General features: G+C 44.0%; 1 protein-coding gene across 1 annotated transcript in view; it reads right to left on the bottom strand.

The window, feature by feature from the left end:
- The window catches only part of med13a (mediator complex subunit 13a), a 92,483-nt gene that overhangs the window by 58,325 nt on the left and 8,816 nt on the right, over positions 1 to 25,342 (bottom strand). Inside the window, exons 2-3 of the mRNA XM_020631201.3 lie at positions 22,113 to 22,347; positions 5,779 to 5,947 (exon numbers count right to left, since the gene is read on the bottom strand). Of these exons, the coding sequence (XP_020486857.1) occupies positions 5,779 to 5,947; positions 22,113 to 22,347 (404 nt within the window). The remainder of the gene's footprint in view (positions 1 to 5,778; positions 5,948 to 22,112; positions 22,348 to 25,342) is intronic.

The raw sequence follows: 25,342 nt of genomic DNA, 5'->3' as shown, positions 1-25,342 counted from the left end.
GACTGTGCAGCAATTTAGGAAATGACCCATGACAAAGAAAGACTCTGGTATTCTCCTTTAAGAGCCGTATGTGTCTGGTGGACAGGATCTCTCCAGCAACATGATATATCCAGGGCGCCGGGTCACATGGTCCCACAGCCCGGTCAGCCTCCCTCTAGTTCCTGTTGCTAGAGAGAGTGATGAAGTGTGGGGAAGCCCGCGGGGTTAGAGGGCAGAGCGTAACGGGTCCAGGGTATCTATTTAGGTAGCATAAACTCAAATGCACTCTACAATTCGGTCTGGCTGCATTTCTTGTGTCTTACATCAATAATTTTAATAAAAAAGCTCTCGTGCCAGCTCTTCCACCGCCCTCGGTGTGGACTGGCTCGCATGCCGATTGTTGACGAGCATGTTTGTGTGTGCACCGGCTCCCTGTGTGTGTGTGTGTGTGTGTGTGTGTGTGTTTGTGTTGTGCTGGGAGCAGGGAGGGGATAAATTTAGCGCTTTAGCCCCAGACTGGAGGCAGTGGCCCTTTATCCTGCACTGTCCTACTTAACAGAGTGCCGCTCTCTGCTTCCGCCTGCCACAGCGCACCAGGACTCACACGTTCACCTCCCAACATCGGGGCCGAGGCAACAGGGGAAGAATGTGCTCGGCTGCAGAACACACAGTCATGCAGAAAAGTGCAGACAGATGCATTGGTTTGTGCAGGCGGGTACAGTTATCATTGTAAGACTAGCTTTCGCATTCATTGAGTATGATTGGCTCTTGTAATGTGAGCTGATGCACGCTGGCCTCTTTTCATAACAGCTTGATTTGTTAATGACGCTTTGAGCCAGACAACAACAGACTCTTTAAATACAGTGGAGTAGTAATCCAACACTCCTGATTGCAGCACAGTTGGAGTACATTGCAGATCATGTAGATGCTTATGCTAATAGAGAGCGCATACCAAGCAGATACAGAGAAACGATACCACCCCCCTTTTGTCCTGATCAAATTGAAATATCAAAGCAGGCTGCGTTTAATGTTGCTGTGAATTTTAGTAACTCAGCCAATTAGGAGCAAGTCAACGAGTTCGTCTGACCAATCGAGCACGAGCATCCCTCTTCACCTTGGAAACACACGATCCCATGGTGCATTTCCCTGCTGCCATGACAACTAAGAGGAGCTCTCCCTTGCTCGTTTCCCTCCCTCACCCTCTTCCTCCCTCCTTCCCTTGTGTTCTCTCCCGCTCTCTCTCTCTCTGTGTTTCCTGAAGCCAGTCTACCTCGCAGCAGAAGGTTCACAGAAACAACTTGGAGCCGCCTGCACTCCAGACAAAGAGAATTACTGTCAGCTGTATCAACACATACTGCTGCATCTGCAGTTCAAAACAAAGGCTCCATCCAAACCAGCGTGCGCTGATTTATTCTGAAATATATGTTAAACTGTTTAAGTTGTTTTCCATAATTAACTCTAACATTAATCAGGACATTTTGCTTCTTCTTGCAGACTCATAAATAAGGCTGTCAGAAAAAATATGGCTAATTCCTTCTAATATCTGACGTGAAAAGAAGGCAACGAGAGGCACTGAGAGAGTTATTATTATCAAAGACTCTGCAAATTCACTTTGCTGCCTCCTGCTTACCACACACATCAGGCTGATATGAGAAAGAAAAGAGAGAGAGAGGGAGGGAGGGAGAGATGATGTAAGCGTTTCAACACAGGCTGAGGTCTGAGGTTGAGGTTATGAACACTGTCAGCTGGCCACAGCCTCCACCAACTGGAGGGTTCTGGGTGCTGCAGAGGAGATGTCTGATGATCAGAGTGGGGTCAGCGATTCCCACACGCAGATAAGATAAGAGTGGAACAGACTAAAAAAGAAAAAAAAACTTTTAAAAACGACTTATTCTACATTTCTTGGGAGGATTCAAACTGACTGATACTGATAATACAAATTGGCTGCATTGTGCGATCTGTCGAGCTGCAGCAGTCGCAGCTTTAAATTGAACAGCAGCTTTTTCAGTGGTCAATTATCGATGCTGCTTTCAATAAGCTTTGAATTTGTTCTTATACAGTGTAAAGCAAAAAAACATTAACAATGAAAACAATTAGCCTTCCTGACTCGTGTGTTACTGCACAGAAAGATATGCTCCATGCCAGATATTCGTTGGAGAATAAAATATAATTTTGTTTAGAGATACATCAATCCACTTTTTTATCTGATAAATATGTACCGATACCGATATTTTTATATCATAACTAATAGTGTTATAGTTGTTGTTGGTAGTGTGTGTAAGGCTACACAAAGCTGTAGTAACCTCTAGTCACTTCCTGTCAGCACCTGTGTGTCCGATTAGATTTACAGTTCATTTGTACTTCATAACGTTGTCTCCTCCTCTCTAGATCCTTGCTTATGTTGAACTCTCTGATGTTGGTCGCTTTGAACAAAAGCATCTTATAAATGGAGGCGCCGGTAGCCTAGTGGTTAGTGCGCACGCCCCATGTACAGAGACTACCCCATGTCATTCCCCACTCTCTCTCTCTCTGTCACTGATTTCCTACTCGGTCCACTGTGCTATCTCCACAATAAAAATAAACCTTAAAAAAAAAAAAAAGAAGTCACTGTCAATTCAGGACGTCTCTTAACAAGTGAACTCATTTACTAAGGTAGGCTGGTCGGACAAAACTAAGCATCATGTTTAAATCATTTAAAACTGTTATCTCAAAATAAAATCCAGAATAACTTTTAATAATTACAAACACCACAGAGATACCAAGAGCTATCAATAACCCATCAGGAAATGTTTCACTGTCAGACCGGCTGTCTAGGCTTTGAGGCGACATTAAAAAAGAAAAAGACAAAAAAAAACAGGAGGTGCTGGTGAATTTCCGTCACAGCTTTTGCGGCGCTTTGTTTGCCAAAAAATCCCCGCGTGGCCGGAGCACAGCGGAACACACCAAAGGGAGAGGCAAAACATCCTTGACGACAACTTAGATTCAGGGTGGTTGCACCACTATTTATAACCTGCCCAGTCTGCTCTGTGACAGCAGAGGGGGGTGGAGGGGAGGGAAGGGGGAGAGAGAGAGAGAGAGAGAGAGAGAGAGAGAGAGAGAGAGAGAGAGAGAGAGAGAGAGAGAGAGAGAGAGAGAGAGAGAGAGAGAGAGAGAGAGAGAGAGAGAGAGAGAGACAGACACACAGACTGAGAGGGTGGCCTGTGAATTCCAGTGCAGAGGAAAAGACCATTGTTTTCTTTTTTTCTCCACTCGACTGGGGCCCTCTGTGATCAGCTTGCTGAATAAAAAGGCAATACAGCTACAAACAAGCCTTCAATGTGATTTAAACGAGATCATTCCTATCATTTTGTATCTTATTTTGTCGTGATGTAAAGATCAATCATGCTGTTTAAGAGAGATGAGGGTCTTTTTCGACAGGTGCACATATCAGCGTGGGTAAATACAAGCTGACAGCAGGTAGCACAGCGTTGGCCGTTTTTTATCGCGGGAAAGAGAAACTGGCCTCCACACAGGCACGTGTCTGTGCACGTACACACACACACGCACGTGGTCAGCTGACCAGGAAATCTGGCAACAACACCAAAACAACAGAAAAACAATCAGCAGCAGCACATGCACACGCGCACACACACACACACACAGGATACAGCTGGGAGTTTGCTTGCTATCAAATGCAGTCTGTTATCTGGTGTTACATGACGCTGCCATCGTTACAAATGATACCAGAAATCTGTTACACTAAAATAACTGTCAAAATCTACATGGGCCTTTTTAACAGTAGGTGTGTGTGTGTGTGTGTGTGTGTGTGTGTGTGTGTGTGTGTGTGTGTGTGTGTGTGTGTGTGTGTGTGTGTGATGAAATGTCGAGACCAGGCGAGTTAGGATGAGGCTAAAAAACTGCTGCGGTCATTTTCTCCTCACTACCCGCTGGCTGCGTCTCCATCTCTTATCAATAAACCCAGACACACAGGGCAACAAATCCAGCTCAGCAGATAGAGCAGAGAGGAGGTGGAGGACGGCTCAGTCGTACACAAACACAGAGAGAGAGAGAGAGAGGGCGGGGAGGACGGATGGAAGACAGACAGTGCTGGTACTCAACAACAGCACCTCATTCAGTCTTCTCTAAGACGCTCATATCACGACTGTTAACGTGCTGTACGATGCAGGGATGTGCTGAACTGATCGGCCAGGTCAGGACCGAGACTGTGCTGGACACTCGTTTGATACACAATAACACAGCTGGGTTGATTTAACATGTATGGCAAACATTCAAACATATCTGTTGACTGCTTTCTAACACTTAATTTATTTTTAGATGAAGGTTGTTTTAAACTATTTTAATCTATGAAGGATTTTAGTCAGCTAGTAAGCTAAAGTTAGCAGCAGCTTGGCTCACAGCCACTTCACGTCCAGCCAAAGAGCGTCAAAGAGGCAATGAACCTTCAACTACTGCACTATACTACCACATGCTCGTAAACAGTAAAGTGCTCAGGAGGTTCATCCTCCTGTACTGACAACAATGCAATCATCTGCTTTCCATTCAAAAACAAACTGCAAAACAATCTATAAGACAGTGATCCACATCTTTATGATGCATTATATAAATGAATAAAAAGGAGCCAGCAGTTTAAACCGAGCACAACTGAACCTTTAAGGAAGAATGTGCAACACGTTACACTAGACAGCAGAAATCCTGTCTCTCCTGTGTAAATGTGTCTCTGAGTCATGACTGTCTACAATGAGGGAGAAGCTCGAGTCCCGCTGGCTGTGTTGTTGTCAGAGCTGTGTTTACATGGACGGGACGGCCAGCTCCTCCCCTTGTGTATAAAAGCTGTTTTAGTCAAGGACTACAGAGAAGAACATACTCACTGATTATTTGGATTTAGGTAAGTGTGTTTAGATCACGATCATTCTGTGTCAAATTACATGCAATGTGAAGCTACGAGCTAACATTAGCATGCTAACAACAATGCAGCTTGAGTAAAGGACAATTTTGTCCTCCGCTTGGGCTTAGTGGTGCTTAATTATGATGCATTGTAATTCATAACTCCTTTATGAGAAGTGGAGAGGGGTTGGAGGTGTGTCTCTGGAGGAGAGCGGAGGCTTCAGTATGGAGGAGGCGTGGCCAAGCAGAAGTTTGTTTTGGTTTCATGCTGGAGCTCAAGAGCCACAACTACTGGATCAAAAAGTTGCACATTCTTCCTTTAAAGTGTTTCAGAAAAAAAAAGTGATTTTGGATTCATTTTTGCATTTTGCAGGTGAGCTTCACATTCTGGATGGCGAATTTCTAAACTTCTTTTCTTTTGTTGAAGCTGGTGATGAAACATCTTTATAGAGCGCTATGCTAACTAAAACAGCGATTGAAACTGACTCATTAATTGTTGCATTCGGTACAATAAAGATTGTAGGGGTATTCTGCATGATAAAAAACGTGTATCTAACAAACAACAGCGAACTCATGCTACAATAGCTGGTGTTTAATATCTGCCTCTGTCCATAGAAGCCGTATTTACACAAATATATGAATCAGGAGCGAGCCAGGAGAAACAAAGTCCTTACACCTTGAACATGTTGGTTACTTTTGTAGCTTACAAGAGGAACTACACATAAAGCTGTGAGCCCCGTGTCCGTTTGAGCAGCGTTCAGCCAAGCCACATGACAGCATAACAGTAGGAGATGCAACACGTCTAAAAAGGGCAGCAGTCAGAAAAAAAAAGAAACCTTCCACAGAGCAGGCACATGGGCAGAGTAGAAGAGACATCCTGGTTACAAGTGAACATGACAAGCGATGTCAACGTACCTCTTGTTGATGGGCTTCTCGTCCTTCTCGTAAGGTTTGACAAACCACTTCCCGATGCGGACGAAGCTGCGGTTCATGAGGCAGCGCTCCAGCAGGTTGTGGATGGCTTTGAAGAGGAGCGTGCGACATTCGTAGGAAAGGCCGTTCTCCCACAGGCCGTCATCCTCGGCTGGATAGAAAAAAAAAGAGAAGAGGAAAGAGAATGTGAGAGGGGTGGAGATACATAGACGTTTTTGTGACATTTTATTCAAGCTGGAAGAAGAACGGTGCAGGGCAAACAATGTTGATATCAAGCTGTGAAGTTTAAAACATATCGTTGCTTACTCCGTTTTTCCTTTTTTGAACACCAAGGTTTTGATGTCAATGTTTGAATCATCAGAAAAGTTACCCACAGAGAGCCCCAAACCCCTAAAACATCGTCATCAGAGTCCCTACACTTGATTAATAATGTGAACAACAAGATCAGGAGGATTTCAGGAGCCGTCCTCCTGAAATGATCTAGATATTTATGTGTGAAAACAGCTGAAGTTGAACTGGGAGTCTGTTTATCCTCCACCCTTTTTTAAAACAGACATTCCCGACTGAAACTGAACCTTTAATCTTCTAAAACCTGATACTTGCAAAGACTGATGCAGCAAAAAATATCTAAAAAGCCATAGAGACATAAATTAATAGCCAAATCTGAAATATCTGAAAGTTGAGTAGAACCTTCAAGAGAAGGGTTATTGGATCTGAAATATGCAAAACTCAAACACACAGAAACTATTGAAATAAGCCAGTCATATCTAGAGTGACATCTGCATGTTATATCACTTAAAGAAAGCAAAGAGGCAATGCAAATGCAAGCAGCAGCGTGCTGACCGAGACAGAGAGTTGAAGTAGAAACCTGCAGCTGTCTGTCTTTTTTTAGGCTGTGGAGATTTCAGGTGTTTTCTGCTCCTGTGCGCGTCGAGTTTCCAAACCAGGGATTCAAACAGTAGGTAACAGTAAGCAGCAGCTCATTAGCACCCTGGTTTGGTTTTCAGGAGGGAGACAGACATTTACTTAATTTTCTTTTGCTCTTGAAATGATTGCTCTTAAACATTTACATGCTATCCAAAAATAGACGCATGTGCACATTGTCTCTAACTCTGGTTATGGCAACAACTTCAAACTGAAGTCATTTCCACACATGCACAGTCTGAATATTCACCGCAGCCCGCTCCTGAAACATTTCTTAACTCCTCATGCACACGTGTTCCTCTCACAGCGGGAACTTTTCCCTGACGGGGGGACAGGGGGAATCTCAGGGGGGGCGAGACATGACGTTAACAAAATATGCCCAATGGCAAATATATTCAAAGCTAAGTTTGATTGGACGTGTTCACAGTTCAAACAAACGGGCCGAGAAGAAGACGCCGGTGAGAAGACGCTGAAGAGAGTATAAATAATTTGTGTAGTGATCATCACATGATTTTATGTGGGAATTTGACAAAGGGAGCTGGCAGGAATAAAGCGACTGACAATGTTGGGACATTTCCAGCAGTTATGTGCATGTTTGAACACACCACTAATGTCTTCAAGTTGTTGTTTTTTTTGCCCCTAAAAACAAAACTTTTTTAAACGCTGATGACCCTGTTAAAGATTGCAAACTTAAAATGACTGACGGCAGTCAGTTTTCGATCAATCTCCTTCTGCTTTGTGATGATTTTGTGGCTTAAAGGGAAACCATGATGAGGAGATTCTGGGTGGTCTTCTCTTGTTCGCATTGTTTACACACTGTGATAACTACACCAGCTCAGTTTAGCTATGAGACTGGACTGACACGCTGCCAGCACTCTCAGGCTGCACTTACGAGTTTCAGTTCCACACCTGCAAAGATTCAGACGGTTACACGTCTGCTTACGGCTCACAGAGCTGTCATTATTTGGTTCATATGGCAGGACGAACCGAACGTCTGTCCCTGTGTCAAGCTGTTCGGGATGGATAAACTCACAGTTACATCCATATCAGAGTTGCTTTCTGAATCACATTCGGCACTGGCCTGAATGCCGGTCTAATCTCATTAACAGCCACTGCTCACATCTTACAGCACTTAAGCTCCTTTCAGTCAAGTCTCCAGCAAACATCTCCCCAAGTGTGCAGTCTCTGCCTGAGCACAGACGGAATAAGTGCCGGCTGTGACCCACCCTTCATGTCAGTTTGGCGTGCTGCAGGGAGGCGCGAGCCAGCCCACAAGCAACTTAATCAAAATTTATTGAATTATTTACCGAACCAATGGCCTGCTGCGTGAAGCAGAGAGAGAGAGAGAGAGACTTAAAGTCATCTGATTCGAAGCTATCAAAATAAGAAATTACATTGATTTCCTTTGTTTAAAGTGAGAGACAACTCGGGCGCTGTGCCAACCTGGCAGAGCTGAAAAGTATCGTTTAAAGAACCACAGAGAGCTTTAATGCTTTTCCTGCAAACAGCCAGCTTTGTTTCTTAAATGCAATTAGCAATTGTATCTGCAGGAATAATATAAAAAGAATAATGAGGAGGATACATTTGAATTCAAAAGGAAACAAGATATCCCAATCCCAACAAAGGCAGCAGTAGGTTCAACAAGAAAAAGAAAAACCTCAGGCTAGCTGCCAAGTTAAAAAGGCTACGTGCATTTTGATTTTGGAAGCAACAGACTCATTCATCAGGTGCACACACATTTTCAGGATAAGATCAGGAACACAGAAAAGCAGGGCAATGGCAGGAAAGCAGCAATTTCCTATTAAAAATTAACAGCAATTGCAGGACAAAAATACATCAGCAACATAATAAAGTCATGTAACTTTCCAGAGAAAGTGGATGTGATGCATTAGATCGAGAACTCTTTTCAACACGTTGGCTTACAGTGATGTAGCAGCTGCCTGAGAGAAACAGCAGGAAAGAGGGCAAAAAGTCATGAGGACAAGAAAGCTGGCCAGCTGACGAGAAGGGAAAATAAAATAAGAATTTAGGCTAAACTCTAATGCGCGGAGATAAAGATGAAAGTGGGGTAATGAGGGAAGGAGCATGGTTCAAATCTCGGAAGAGAGAAATGAACGTTTGCATTTCAACCTGCAATCCTATTACAGTCATCTGTGCACGAAGGCTCTCCTGCAAAGAGAAATCTCCCGACACCTACTTTTACATCAGCCGCCTTGGCAATCCCATCTGCCTCCCTCTGCCAAGCCCACATCTGCCCCGTACCACCCCCTCCCCCTCCCTGTCGCCTGCTCCTCCTCTGTCTCTCCCTCCAGTGCCAAGGAACTCAAAAAACAAAAAAACAGGCGCCTGGTTTACATCAAGTGTTCCTAACGACCTCATGTTCATCATGCACAGCCTGCTACGACAATCTCTGCTGCAGACAGACACAGACAGAGAAAATGTTGCAGTCAGAATGCAGCGTTTTGACACTCAGTCACGCTAAATAGAAATGCAAACACCAAACATCCAGGGCAGGACTTGAGGAACACACAACCTGGACCTTTGACATATTTTATGGAGGCTTCCCAAAGACCCATGCAGCTGGTATTTGACCTGATACAAAGATAATCACTGCAGGGAGGTGCAGGTAAAGAAAATCAAATACCAAGGTCGCCTAAAAAATGTGACCACATCATTCAACATTTATCCTTATTTCCTCCCGTATTCCCTCATCCTTTAGTGCCTTACAGAAGCCTGGACTCCAAATGTGAATCAACATCAAACAAGTAGTAACACCTTGAGAATGTTTTTCTGCAACAACCATTCAAATTCTAGTATACATAGATAATCTATATATAGCTATATATCCATGTGTTTTGGCCAGTGGATATGAATATTTGTCTTCTAAAAATTGTTTTAAAAACAACAACAACAGTGCATGAACCTAAATGCAGAACAATTGCATTAGAAGGCCAAAATGTAAACAGGCAATGTGTAACAACAACAACAACCACTCACACGATGGCTACCTTTTGTTTCTCTTTAAATCTCTGCAAACCAGGAGATCCCTCTCAGGACTAACAGGTACGATGGGGGAGAGCTGGGAGAGATTGTAAGTTGTGGTTAAATATTAACAAGATGGAAAACAGAAACAGAGAGAGGAGGAAGCTTCAGGACACTCGCAGACATTATGGTGAGGAACGCTGGTTGGAGGGACCCCCCCCAATTCATTTTTGTCTAGGGGCCCCACAGACCCTAAAGCCGCTGTGCATTTATAGCCATAAACAAGAAGATCTTCTTGAATTATTGATCGATCGATTAATTCGTCTATAAAATGTCAAAAACGGTGAAAAGCTACAGCTATAATAATTAAGACAATTGGCATTCTTGAAATGCTTGTTTTATCTTATTAAAGTCCAAAATAGGATATTTATATGACTTAAAGATATAACAGAGAGAAGAATCAAATTCTCACATCGTCATAATGTAAATTATAAGATTGAAGATTAAGTTATAGTGCACATTAAACTTCTGTGGATCAAATAAAAGCATAGATAAGGACGTCTCACGATTCAATACAGAATCTATTTTCAATTCAAAACGATTCATGGTTCAAAGTCTATTTTTGAATGAGTACATACTTCAGGGTCTACTCCAGTCATCTGTGATACTGGCTGAATTTCTTGTTGCTCCATTTGGTATTCTACTGAGTTAAAGAGCTAGCATTAGCACTTCGCCGGAAGAGACTGATTAGCCAAAAAGAAATTGATTTTTGGAGAAATGAATCTATTTAAAATCTCAAAAGATTAGATTTTGTTTTCCCGCCACTAGATGTTAATAAGACTTAAACTGTAAATGCCGACCTGTCTCCCGTCTGAGTGATCCTCTTGTTCTTTGTGCAATTCTAACGTGTTTTACTTGATAATAATGAACATTGTTGAATCTTCCTTCAGAATATAATTATTTCTTCTACCTGTGACTGGAAGTTCCAGACGATGTGATGTGAGGCCGCAGGAATCGGGAGCTGTGGTCAGCAAGCAGGGCAAAAAAAAAAAAAAAAAAAAAGACGAGTGACCTAATTCAGACAAAGATTTATGAGCTCAGCTGATGGCTGGGACACTTTCATGTCTCTGCCTCCTGTGCAGCGGGCCCAGATGAGCTGACCTTTCTAAGAGATCTTAAGCGCTGCACAGCAGTTCCATTATGAACACAACGCATCTACACCGAGCGAGTGAAATCATCTTTTACCCCGAAGTGCACAACACCTGTCCCTTAACATCCACACACAATGCATCATCAGGTTTGTCCTGTTTATCCAAATAAACATCACCTTCACCAAATCCACACGAGTGGTTCTGCCGTCTATTGAAGAAAGTTTTGGTATTAAGGAAAAACTGAGAACAAATTTTTGAGGCCCCCCCTACGCCAAGTTGCTCATCTGTGTATAAGCAATTAGAGCAGCAGTCGGTCATTAAACAGCAAGATTAATGCCTTGTGATCGACTGTGCTCAGGGGGATTCTACCAAGCCTGGCCAGAAGGTTTTCTCCTCTCCTCCACCTCCTCTTCCTCCTTATCTGCAAAGAAAGCGAGAGAGGACCAGCGCTGCTCCGTAAAGTCTCCATTACTAATTAATGAATATTTCTTGAGCAGAGAGGGAAAAGAGGGATGGAGAGGGAGAGGGAGTGAGGGAGACTGCACCCATGGGCCGGGGCTGCATGCATGGCCGAGTCCCTGTGCTGTGCCAGTCAATGGAGATCCATCAGAGAGAGATGGAGCAGGAGGAAAAGGGGGGGAAAGTAAGGGGTGGTTCACAGGCAGGAGATTAGCCCTGGAAAATTGATCCCCAAGCACAAAAGCCATCGGCCTCCCCCCTACATTTTCCTCTTAAGAGCTGCTGTGGGTGTTGTCCATTCATCACTCCCTGCGTTGCACACTCAACTTTACAAGCATGTATGAAGGCAAGAAAAGGAAGGACCACAAGTCCTGAGCCATCGTTAACCTTTTGTATCGCTTGTCAACTGCATGGAGTGACAATAACATTTGTAAGCAATGACACGATTGGCCAACAAATCCTTTAATTGGTGGTTGATGTTTACATTCATGCAAAAGCAATTAATAAAAAGGGAACGTAAACAATATGGTACATATACATTTTTACTTGGAGCGGGACAAAAATATCAATACAGCAATATATCATCCTCCTGACCAAATGTCAATATCTTGATTTTTTTTTTTAAGCATGGCGCTCTCAACAGGTTTTACTCATGACTCCTCATGGTGGCGCTTGTGACATGAATAAGGGCAACGTGAACAGAAGTTAAACTGGCCGAAGATAGAAGAAGAATTTTGACGACTGCAGAATAAAACAACATCGGGATACATTCAACAGAGGCTAAAGAAGTTTGAGGATGAAGCATGATTAGGAGGTGCAACTTAGACCAAAACACAATAAATACAATCATTTCTTCAGTCAATCACATAGCGTGATGTTCATTAAATGAATTATTGCAGAATGGTTGTATTATGATCTTATCATTATCGTGGGCCGTGCCGCACATTTAATAATTCCCAATGAGATACAAACAAATCTCCTTCACACGGGAGTCCTGGACAAGACAGCAGCACAGGAAGTCTCACACGACAAACGCCAAAGAACAGACTGGACATCATACATGCAATACTGCAAATCCCCACCCCCATCTTTGCAGTCTTTAGGTTCAGTCTTTTTGCAAGGAAATGTCCTCAAGTCAAAGTTGTCAAGTTCCTGTGTCGTTGGCAAGCGGCAACCTTCATTAATGAGACATGAAGTGCACATTCCTGCAGTGTGTGCGAGGCTCTTAATAAAAGGGGTCAAACTTGGTAGACAGAGGGGACAAATGCGTGCCATGTGTTGTTTGGGAATCAAACAAGAATAAAAAATAACAATACCGCTTTCCCGGTATATCAGATTGTATCCCAGTTATTGACTCTGATTCAATGACTGTATAGCTCAGACTCTTCAGTGTCTCCTTTAAGTCTTCTGGACCTCCTTTGTCCATGTTTACAGCTGTGTGTGGACATTTAGACATTTGAAGATTCAGCTTTGACTTTCACACAGGCCGTCAAAGTCAGTAACATTTGGGAATTTCTAAAGACTGAGTGGCATTTCTCCTTTCTGAATCCTTGCCTCAGGCGTCCACTGGGCCGCGGTGCATACAATGGGCCTGACATCATTGCAGAACTAAATCTGTGCATCACATTCATTTCTCGGAGTGTTGTTGCTCCTGTCACCGCGCAAGAGAGAGTGGATATGCCATTTTAATCTAAAACGGATTGCAAGTGCACAGTCAGAAAACCATTTAACTGATGTCTCCAGATTCTGCTGCATGAATGTGGCTCGGCGATAGACCAATAAGCTCCTAAATTTTCATTTTGTTAAACTTAGTTAAGTCATCGAGATTAACACTTCAAACCCAAAGCAATGCAGACAAGCGGCTAAACGCAGAGTGGTACTGATAGAAGAGAGCAGCAGGAAATGAGAGAATGAGTGGCTGCACGGTGGCAGCACTAAGCAAACAAACATGATTTATTGAATTTAATGCAACTGGTCTTTTAAATTCAAAGCTGTCCAACTCCGATTACTAAATGAACTGAACCTCAAGTGTGCCATCAGAATGTCACACAACCAATAAAGTTGCTGCTCAAACAAGCTCTGCATAAAGTGCCTTTAAACCAATTGCTTATCCGCTCAATCTTTTTGAGTGTCTACATGGATTTGGATGTGAAGTGTCATGCTCCCCTGGCGGCACTCTCATCTGTAGAGGAGTTCATTTAGATGCATAAACTGTTTCCTCTACTGGATATGATAAGGCAGTCACGTGATTTCAAGAAAAGCAGGAAACAGATCTGTTTCTTTTCACTTCAGGCTCGCTGATCAACCCCTCAAGCGTGCGTTTCAGACAGAGACGAGCAGCAGCCACACTCTCCATGCTTCACCTTTGTGACACAGTATAAACAGATAAAATCAAATATCCAAACAAATCTCACCAAAGGGTCTGCTGAATGTGCATTGCATGAAAAAGGAGCCTCTAATGTTTTAATTCATTACACAACTATTTGTCACAGTTTCAGGTGCAACACACAACGTTAAAAATCATAGAACAGCCTGACCAATGGTTTAGCAAAGTTTCAGAACTCATCATCTCTTTCCACGCTAACACACCTGGAACTCATATCAACAGACCATCCATGTACACTTGGTTTGCACATGCTGTAGTTGACAGGCACACACTAAAGAGTGACACACCCCATGTTGGTATGATAACGACTGTGGACAATGAAATGGCTCAAGAGAAAAAACTAAACAGCTTTACTGCTCCACATGTAGGCAAAGGTTTTTACAAATTAAATATAATAAAGACGCTAGCAGAGACGACAAGATCAGCCGTGAATCAACCACTGGTAGCAGTCAAAGCTTCTGTTTGATCTCTACTGCAGGCTCACGTGATTGGTGCATGGGACACATTTCAAATCTCAAAACCAACAAGGTCTGGGAATTAGTATCCCTTTTATTTCTAATTCAACCACAGCCAGCTTGTCATTGTCCAGTTTGGTAATTGTTAACAGCTCTCAACACTGATTGGATTTGCAACACGCTCGGACTTCACCGTCATCAGGGTAACTCTTTATATGAATGCACAATACATGGACCACCATTTAAGTGATTCTGCAATAATTGAAATCATGCAATGACACTCCAAAATATCTGATATTGTTCTTTTTATGTCATGCCTTGCCTCAGGAGACCCCCAACCCCCCTCCGGCCGGTCTCCTTCTGTGAGGTGCATGTGTAAACAATCAGATCAGGAGGATTTCAGGAACAGTTCTCCCCTGAAATACTCAAGATCTTTTCAGGAATGTATTTGTGAAAACGACTTAAGGGTATAAAAATGCACCTTACTCTTCTTAAACCGAGATGTTTTTTTCCCGCCAGAAAAAGACGAGACCATCAGGAGACTCAGACTCAGACTGTTTTGAGTCTCTTTTTGAAGATTCAACAGCAGATCGATTCTTTAGATTGGGTAATATATGGACAACAACTGTCCAAGTTCCTTAAAAATGATTTGACTCAAACAGATGTTTTTTTTGTGCTTCAATACTGTACATATGTGTTGTCAACAGACATTTGTATTCTGCAGGTAGTTCTCCTACAAGAAGTCTCTCAGGCGTCTATGAGGGCAGTTCAATAATTTGGAAGGTTTTTTTTTTAACGGTCTGCTCAGAAAAAAAAAAAAAAAAAAAAAAAAGAGTCCAACCTGAACAGAGAATCTTTCAGCCCTTGCAGACTACTGAAATATGCCCTTTGGAACTGGATGCTCTGCCCTGAGGTGCAAAGCAAGGCTGTTTTTACTTCACGCTTTATTCATAAAGGCACAGAGGAGAGTGGTCAAACAAGAACAAAAGAAATCCTGGGAACTCTGTAGAGCAAGCAAAGCTACAAGACTAAACTGAATACCAACAAAAACCAAAACAACTACGGTGGAAGTTTAACTCATGAGCTCACACGTGCGGCTAAATCGAGTTCTTCATCCCTCAATCTTTGGATGCATCCCAAACAATGTGTTCATCATCGACTGGTTGAGGAGAAAGCTCCTTCAAATGCAATCCTATTTTTCCCATCCACAACATTTCTCTCTATTTCTCTCAAGACTGACCCAACACAGACGAATATATATATATATCTGCGCTCAAGGGACCGAGATGGAGATGGATCGCTGATAACCTGTTCTGCACTGGAGATGGACCGTCTGTTCCTTCAACCTTCAATTCAAGCTTTGCTGCTAAAAGATGACACTAATGGAGGAATACAGGCACTTAGAGTTCATAAGAATCTGTGTTAATAAGCCTGTTTCTCTTTGGTACTGTTATCCTGTGTCTTTTGTTGGTTTGACAGGTGTACAGAAACGTCACCAACAGAAAGTACAATTGAAGTCGTATAGCCTTCATGAATGTGTTGATGTTTAAGTCTCAGTTTGTGCAGACTAATTGGGAGTACTCAAAGTGAAACAATACTTGAGTTGTACACAAGGTATGTGGATTAGAGGTGCAGCGATCAGAGCCGATTCCAATACTGATGTTTGATTCATGACTTGTTTTTGGTGTCAGACTCCCACAATGCCGACATGTTCTCTCATGTTTGACAATGACAACAAGTCAACAAATAAACATCGGCTACTGACATGGGTTTATACCACATTATTTGCAGATCGGTCCATACCGATGTTGACACAATGCATTGGTGTATCCCTTATGTTTATGCTAACATTGTAAGTGGAGGAGATGGAACTGTATCAAGGTTGAGCTTGTGGGTTTGTTGCATGTGTAAAACATTTTTTGTTGTGTTTTTTTTGTCTATAGTTTTGTTTTAAAAAAAAGCCAACAATTGGCCAAGCTGACCTCTGCGCAGAGGTAGAGTGGTCTCTGAGGTGGTCCACAGGAACTCTTATGTGAAAGAGGTTAAAGTAGGAAAGAAAGAAAAGTGGCCTTCATCAGTACTATAGAGCAGTGGTTCCCAAAGTGGGGGTCAAGACTTTTTGTGCCTTTAATGGATCAGAGGACAGTGGATAGAGTCGGAAATCAGGGAGAGAGAGAATGGGGAATGACATGCGGGAAGGAGGCCACAGGCGGGAAGCGAACCCGGGCCGCCCAGTTGAGACGAGAGCCTCCATACATGGGGCACGCGCACTAACCACTGCGCCACCAGCGCCCCAACCTTATTAGTTTTAAACACCTCCAGGAACACTGGGGGTCCACAGTCCCTAACACCGCTATTTTGGGGGTCGCAGGCTGAAAAGTTAGGGAATCCCTGAGATAGAGTAATGAACCGGTGTGCTGCAGCTTAGTTCCTTCGATGCATCTTGGTTGTTGGTTTGTTTTTTGTTGTTGTTGATTTGTGAAGAATGAATGTGTTTATTGTTTACAAACATCATCATAAACATCCTGGGAACCGAACTACAGTTGAACCTGAAATAGCCTCTTCTCAGTGAAATCTAAATTATTTCCCCTCTCCTCCTGATGAAACAAAAGCACAGAGACTTTCTGTTCCCAATGCTGCACACACAGTTTCCAGAGAACTGTTGAAATTTGGTTAGACTGATTGACACTCAGGATTGAGTTACAGCACTAGAACAAGAACAGAACTCGATGGTCAAAGAGAATAAAAACTATGAAGACAAATGGATGACCTTTGGAGCCGTGCAGGAAGCTAAACTTAACGCTCATAGCTAGTGAGGAGGGAGCGGGCGACGGGGATCCCATAAGATAGCTGCAATGAGATTGAACATATTCATCAAATAACCACTGATAGAATCTTTGAAAAGTGAAGAATGGCTACGTTGTGCGGCGTCCACCTCTAGAGTCACATGAAGCTGAGGGAACAGGGAACGAGCAGCGGAAACCCCAGTGGGACACATTCGTACTGAAGAAGGGCACTATGGAGGATGGGAAAAGGGACCAGGACAAGCTAGACCTTTGCAGAAATGTACCACAGAGCAATTAACCCTCACATCCAGATGGACATACATTCCTAATTTCAATGCAAAAATAAGATCAGTGTGTCTTTGAGGGGGAGGAAAAGGAGGCAATTTATCTTGGCTCCTTACAAGATTCACAAGCTTTCAAGGCAGGCGGACGATGAAGAGAGCAATGTATTAGCATAAGAATACATCGCTATACGCAACCACTGGGAGGAGGAAATCAGGGGAGGGGGTGAATTCAGTAATGGCATTTACTTGTTGGGAATAATTTCTATGCATGGCCAAGGGAAGATTAGAATGAGTTTTTCTCGTTGTGTTAGCAGGAGCAAGGCAAGTTGTCCGACAGCGTAGAGAAAGGGCTTGGTGGTTAGTCTAACATTCCTTCAACGGTGATTAAGTGTCAGGCGTTAAAAGATCCCTCAAGTTTTCCGCCCTTCACTACTCTCATCTCTCCAGCTCACTCCTTCCACCCTCATCTCCTTGGAGGGAAGGGATTACTGGCACACGGGTATACAGAAATGGCACTTGCTCAAAATTAAAAGACTTTCACAGGCCGCTAATCTAATGAGGGTGGAAGGAGGGTGGTGAGGGAATGAGCCAGTGCCATTTCAGCCTGCCGAAATGAAAGGGAAAAGAGAGGATTTTCATGTTTACCGCCAACATCGCACTAAAGACCAAAGAGAGGCTGCAAATACAAAAAAAAAAGAAAAAAAAGAAAGCGTTTTAAATTTCCCAAGACAGGCTAGGACCAAAGTCAAAAGGAATCCATCGAACTAGTGGAGCAAAAGAAAAAGAGTGTGGCGGTTAAAAGGCGACAACAGTTGTGACATTCCGGTTGAGTGCACAGGTTGGGTCAGTCCTGCTGGGGTCTGCCCTGCCATGCTAGCTGGTATTTGTCGATTCTCACCTCCTCAGGCACAACACCCAGGAGAAACCACAAACGCAACAACCTGTCAATCATCGTCCTGCTTCTTGGGCTACACACGCAAACACCGCAAGAGCACTGGTGCTCAGAAACCAAGACTACCTCAATGTTCATATTACATCAGCTGGCACATCGGGCGGTCATAAAGGAACGCTGCAGGAATCTTTGGCTTTAGGAGAAAGGCTGATAAATCAACGGCACACTAAAGGGACGGATCATGCTGGTGTTCCCTGTGAGGTGTTGTCCGACCACGTTGGAAAGCAAAGGTGTTGCTATAAAATAAAGCTAGACTCTCTGACAGGGGGAGCAGATGGTCTCCGTAGACAGCCAGTAGGCATTTTGATTCAGGGATAACAGAGCACTCGTTTTAAAACTGTCTCTCAGAAAGACATTCATAATGTCACACTTGGCTGCTCCCATTAACAGGAGCTGATATGGATGTGTAAAGAATGACAAAGGGATAAATGTTAAATAGACTTGCACAGCACTTATCTCGTCTTCTGATCACTCATTATGCTTTAACGCTGCATGTCACACTTACCTATTCATAAAGTCTACATCCAGCCACATGCAATTTAAGGTTCAGCCTCTTGCCCAAGAAGCCCTTTGGACATGTTGGACTGCAGATGCTGGAGATCTAACCAACAAGCTTTCGAGTGAGAGGCAACCAACTCTACCACTGAGTCTGGTTACCACAGACACAACCATATTGTACCGTATAGTTTTCGCAGTAAGCAACATTTTTTTAACCGCACATGTGTCCTGGATGTGTTTTGGGAATGGCACCATCAGGGTGCTGGATTAGCTCAGTTAGAAGAGCAGGTTCTCTAAATACAGAGGCTACAGTCCTCCATGCTTCACTTGCAGGTTGCACTCTCAGCCTCGGCCATTTGATGCATGTCTATCCTACCCTCACTTCCTCCTCCTCATAGACATTTCCTGTGTCTCTTCAGCTGTCCTATCAAAAAAAGCAAAAAAAAGGCCCAAAAACTAATCTAGAAAAAAGAAATTACTTTATCATGTTATTTGTCAAGCAGAGCACGCTCCCCTTAAATAGACTCCTGCACTGTCTGCAGCACATCACAGCTGAGCAGTTGTCAACAGTGAAAAATGTTACAATAATGTCAAATATTATTTAATAAAGTTACTTGTTTACATGAGCAGCATTTGTCAAACTGTTGCAGAATTGTGACAAATCAGCATAGTAATACGAGTGCTGTCATGCTCTAGTGTTTCCAGGAATATGTTAGAAGGTAAGGTGTTCATAGCTGTTCAGTTAAGCTGCACTTGAGTAAGGTGAGCAGACGGTCGCAATATAAACAAAAATGTTTAAATGCAGAGTTAAAGGCCCCTGGTCCCTCATGCACTATATTCATAGAGTTGCACTCAGCTGCTTATACAAAGAGTGGCGGGTATAGATGTGTTAAGAATGACAAACAGGTCTAGGGGTGAAGTATAGAGTATCCTGGTTGCTTTATATCTTAAGGGGCTCTGGGAGAACACAGCTGCATCCCTTCCCCAGTGGTACAACCAGGTTCACACATACAGGTAAACCCATCTAGACAGAAGACCAGAAACTCCTGCATCCACATCTCAGCCGTGTTACAGGGTCTCAGGACACACCATGCTGAACACAGCGATCAGCAGCTGCAGACTGAAGGAAGGAGGAGGGAGGAGGAGGAGAGGAAAAGAACCCCTTCGGCTGACTTTAGATCCATCTAGAGAGGCTGCTCTGCTTCATTTCACCGGCAGAGTCACACAGCCACTACAGGAGGGGGAAAGGCTCAACAAGGAGGAGGAGGAGGTGGAGGAGGAAGACATATTCCACTGGAGGGAGGGAGCAGCAGCAGCAGCCTCCAAAACAGGAAACACGGATTACACCGCCCATCTGGGAAACTATCACACCGAGACAAAGTTCAGTCAAGGTGCAAAAACATTTGAGGAGCACGGGGAGCAGGGAACGTGAAAGGTCTCATCAGGCGCTCAGGGTGCATGTCTTTGTAAAAGCCCGCGTCAAGATCATTCTCAAGAGGAATAAAAGCTCCATGGATGCTGCGTTTTATCAAAAACTCAAGTAACATCAAAGCTGAAACAGGACCTGCCAAAAGCCCTGCCAAAACATGATTTATCTGTTTTAAAATACCTGGAAGGAAGGATGCTGCACAGATTTGCTCGTCAATATTCAATTATGTAATTTCTATCTCCTGAAACACAAAACACATTACGTTTAATCCCCCTAAAGCCAGTGTAAGAAAACAGCACTTACTCCAACAATTTCCAAATATAGATTCTCTATACCACCCCAGCTCCACTTGAAATGGAGCACACTCCATTAGAGGGCCTGAGCCAGACGCTTCAGGTAATTACCAGGACCCGTTAGGCCTGAATGAGCGGCCCGCTGTAGCCTTCGGCTCCCATTTTTGAGGCACAATGTACCATGATGAAGGAGGGTCACAGACTGGCTGTGCTCGGCTCGGACTCCAAAGTTCAATCTACATGGCAGGGAGCATGAATAAAGATGGCCTTTTCCATCTTCCTTCCACCTCTAATGTCACTGTCAGTGAAGAGGGGGAAAGGCAGAAAGCGGGGGCTGGATGCATTTGCCTCGTTTCTGCATGGCTGCTCCTGCATGCTGCGTTTCTCACTCAAGTTATAATCTGACCCAGCTCGGTTTCCTTCTTCCTCTTTCTTGCTCATCCTCAGCGGAATGGCGACATGTGACTTCGGACTACTTGCTCTACCAGAATTTCCTAAAAGGATGTGTTAGAAATCAAACTCAGGAGCGATAATTGTGCAGTGTGATGCCAAGAGTCTCCAGGGAGAGGGAGTCGCCCTGCAGGTGTTGGCACTGCCAGCCTGACTGGCCCGGCTTATCAGTCAGAGGAGGGTAAGAGGGGGCATTAGGGAGGTATCAGATCACACAGATTTTAACACCTCCCTCAGGCTCTCACTTACAGTTTCTCTCTCTCTCCTGTTCCTACCTGACAATCAAGCGGTGAAATCTGTATCATTTTTCATCATGCGGCCAATAACGTATCATGACAGGGTGATCGATGTTCAAGTGCTGCTTTTACAAAAGCTGTGAGCCGTCTACACTTCCAGCTATCTCTTACAGCAATCACTCTCTTAGATGTATAACCTTGAGTGAATCCAACAAAAGGTGCACAAGAAGGGAGGTCGCTGAATTTCATTTTCAGACGTAATATTTGTCTCGCCATAGCAGTAACTCAGAGAAATAAAAAAAAAGCAGTCCACCTTTTCTCTGCCTTTAATCATCTAATGTGCTCAAACAACTTGAAGGACTGACAGAGACAGAGTTAATAAACTTCCCTTCCGTGTTCAGACCAGACGTTCCTCAAAGATTTATTAAGACCATTGCATAAAAAAGTAGCTGCAGTGTTAGCTTGACTAAAAGTCCATCGTTACACTAATGGTCTAAAGACATAACAGTTTGAAACATGTTCTAATGCACCAATAAACACACTCACACTAACGCACTACCACGGGAAGGTTCACTTTATCCTGCCTCTCTAGCCTCTTAGAGGTGCATGTGTGGCTAAGCCTGGCCCTGGTCAAACAGACACCCAGACCTGCAGTTTTTTGCTGTAGGCTTAATCCACCACAGAGACAGAAAGTTGGCCCCGTCTCGTCTAGTCGCATTTGTGTAAACTTGCAGCTTTGAGAGCGATATAAAGCAGGCACACTGCAAGTAGTTGCAAGTTTCAAACCGGCTTCTCAAGAACTCTGGTCTTATCTGGCCTTAAGAATCACCTCTATTTCAGAGGGCACTCCCCACCCCGCTGAACTCAATCAGTGAATCAATACCAGCATTCTGGTTGGTTTTTCAGCAGCTGAGCCTGATCTCCGACCTCCATATGAAGAGTGAGCAGCATTAAGAGGATGTACCTTCACAGCCTAACAAAATGTACTTTATCACTTTTAATGCTCTCATGTGTTGTCTCGGGGCCCCTACCTGCAAGCTCATGGTGGATGAGATCTGCGAAGTTTGGGTCGTCCCCCCACCAGAAAAGCCAAAGCTCCCTCCGGCCCGGCCGCTGGCTGCGCCGCCATACACTGAGCACGTCGGCCTTCAGGCAGCGGCTGAAGCTGCACAGGATGGGGTCCTCTTCTGTTACCGGGAAGAGGATGGGTGCAGAGGTGGGACCCTGCCACACAAACCTCTTCCATTTGATCCCTGTCAAGTCAGCCTGCAAGAAAAGAAAGGGAGGAGGGGGAGAGAGAGAGAGAGAGAGAGAGAGAGAGAGAGAGAGAGAGAGAAACAGATTGTCAGTGTGCAAAGTCGCTGCTTCAGGATCCACTCAGCACCTTGGAGTAAACATGTGCTGAGCAGGGTGTAAAGAGGAGGGATTAATCCTCTTTTATGGGGCAGTTCACCCACCCAATACCTCTGACAACAAGACATCGAGGCTGTCAAAACTGACGGGACATAGGGGGGGAATAACAGAGAGAAAGGGAATGTATGAAAGATGAAAAGATATGTGGTAGATGGCAAGAAAAAAGAGAAACATAGTGTGTTGATTCAAAAGAGAAATCGCCCTAAAAGTTGTGATGCTTGTTAGCTTCCACTAAGAACTGTGTACTTGTGCTTCAGGTTCTTTCAATATCAGACTGAACAACATGTTCCAAACACAAGGAAGGAAACAAATAATGCTGGTAAATGTGGTCTCACCACCTTAATCCTCATTATTGGCGTGTACTGGGAGCTGCCTTGCCTTTCTATAAACACTGTCTGGCTTTTATAGAGAGAACAAAACAGACAGGAAAAAGCCTCATAGGCAGTAAATCACTAGCGGGGTTATTAAGTGTTAAAGCAGGAACATTACGCTCCACTGCTAGCTAGCGCTGCTGCTTATCACCCCAGTGCTGACAGGCTACGCATGTCTACCTAAACACATGAACAAAAACACACTAACTACCACAAAAATACACACACGCGCAACGCCTCAGGCATACAGCCCCATTTCCGCTGGCAATCTAGGTCCTCTATCTATCCTTGTAGACATTTCAAGTAATCTGTGCACATGAACTGTTCATTTTCATGCCGTTTAGTCTTACTCCGTTCAGGCCGAGTTGGTATGCTGTCCCTCTGTATATTCAACCAATTAATCCATTACAATTCAGGGGATATCTTAAGTCTCGAGCAGAGGCGCTGAGCCTGAACAAGTGATTACCCGTGGCTGTGGCGGAGCGGTGGTCTTTCGCCTGGCTAGGGATAAGCCGGGAGATTTGCGGTGTTAGTTGTGATGGGGGTGGGGGGGGTGGTGGTGGTGGTGGGGGCTGGGTGGATGTTGGGGAATGTCAAAACAGAGCATTGTGTGGCGTCAGCTGGAGCAGAGCTGGATCACAACAACATGTTAGAAAAGAATGAGACGTAGGGAGCTCACAGGTGGAGAAATCGTGAACACAGGTCAAGTTGGAGTAAATATGTTTTTATTTAAAGACTTAAAGATTTACTTCATGTGTTGACCAACAGCTTGTTTCTGAAGACAAAGACATTATCTTGCAAATGTAATCATGACCCTGCCATAACAAAATCCTGATGTATTTTTCCCATATCTCCCACCACATACTGAATGCCACACTGACTGCAGGCGAGCTAAAGCTGTCAAACTAGTAGCTCAAACCTTTAGTAGACAGGAAGTCTTTCAGGCTTCACAAAGCAAAGATGAGCTGCACTTCCCTCCCAAACAGTCGCATGTGGACTGTTCATATGTGCATGCGTACATGTGTGATGTCCACATAATACACCAGCTTACTGCTAGCTTGAGCACAGGACTGGGAGAAATGGCTTAAAAATAAAATCTCTGATATTTCACACTGAACCACTTTTAATTGGTTTGGTGGCACTACGTTTATCTGCCTTGTTGCAGGCTGCTGTTTTCATGTGCAGCCTGAAAGGTGTCACACAACCCTACAACTGGACTGCATGCATCTCTCTGCATGAGATTATTAAGTATGTCGGTCTTGCTCCTTCTTTAAGATGCCGCAGACCTGAAGAAAAACCACCCAGTGGACAGGGATTTACTAAGTTTGCACAACCGAGGGCGCTGGTGGAAACTGTAGTCCTTCGAGCGGGCGGCCCAGGTTCGAATCCGACCTGTGGCATCTTTCCCACATGTCATTCCCCACTCACACTCACTCTCTCTCGCTCTTATTTCTGACTCTATCCACTGATCTATCACTCCAATCAAGGCCAAAAACACCCAAAAGAGATCTTTAAAAAAAATAAACTGCATAACCAAACCACTTGTGGATGACCAAGAAGCTGAAGGGATGCCTCCATTGTAACCTACAAGTGAAGAGAATTCGAGCTTTGCTATGAGCCTTGGAAGCTCAGGGACGTGTTGTGAATCATAACCATAACTACTCATGAATAGATGGAAAGCTAATTGTCTTTTCTTAACCACTCTTTGGAATTTATTGATCAAATCTATCTCCATCTATTTCTCTACAAGAATGTGATTCCATTATTATGTGGTAAACATAGAGCAGCCGCACCATCGATTAACGGATCATTAATAAATGGAGAGCGCGTGGTTACGGGGATTTGTTCTCCGCCAACGACTCAAAAAAGGGAAAAAAAAATAGCTGGCAAGCATACATGAGCCCAAGGTTACACAGTGGTGTCATCATGACTGAACCCAGGATCAAAACAATACGATCTGTGATGAACGCTGCGGCTCCTGGAAGAGTCAACCGCCTGCTAGACATCAGAGGGACGAGCTCCGGGGTGCAGACAGCAGAGGCAGCTCTGTCTGCGTGTGTGTAATGACAGTTAGGCTGCTCCTTCCTGTCTGAGTGTGAGAAACACCACATTACACCTGCATCTCGCCAGGAAACATCTGTGCGCACAAAGCAAAGAGAGGGTGGGGACAACGGTTAACTGTGAAACCAGATCATAAGCGGTGCAGCTCGGCAATTAGCAAGTGAACACCCCCCCCCCAACCCACCCCCCTCGCATCAGCTCACTGACCAAGGTGGGTCCCCTGTGGTATTGTGTGTTTGACTGTATAAAAGGTTTTGTTCATAAGTGCCCAGCAGATTTTATTATGGGCCTCTCCTCCTCATAGATATTGGTTTCACACTTAGAGATGTGATTATGTGCAGCACACAGACTTCCAGGCATCGAGCTGGTGACAGCGCTGTAATACCTCAGATTGACTCCCATTAAATAACGAGACT

This window comes from Labrus bergylta, chromosome 14 (genome assembly GCF_963930695.1).
Source record: "Labrus bergylta chromosome 14, fLabBer1.1, whole genome shotgun sequence".
NCBI lineage: Eukaryota > Metazoa > Chordata > Actinopteri > Labriformes > Labridae > Labrus > Labrus bergylta.
Note: the sequence above shows the minus strand (reverse complement) of the source record. Positions and strands in the feature narration are given on the sequence as shown.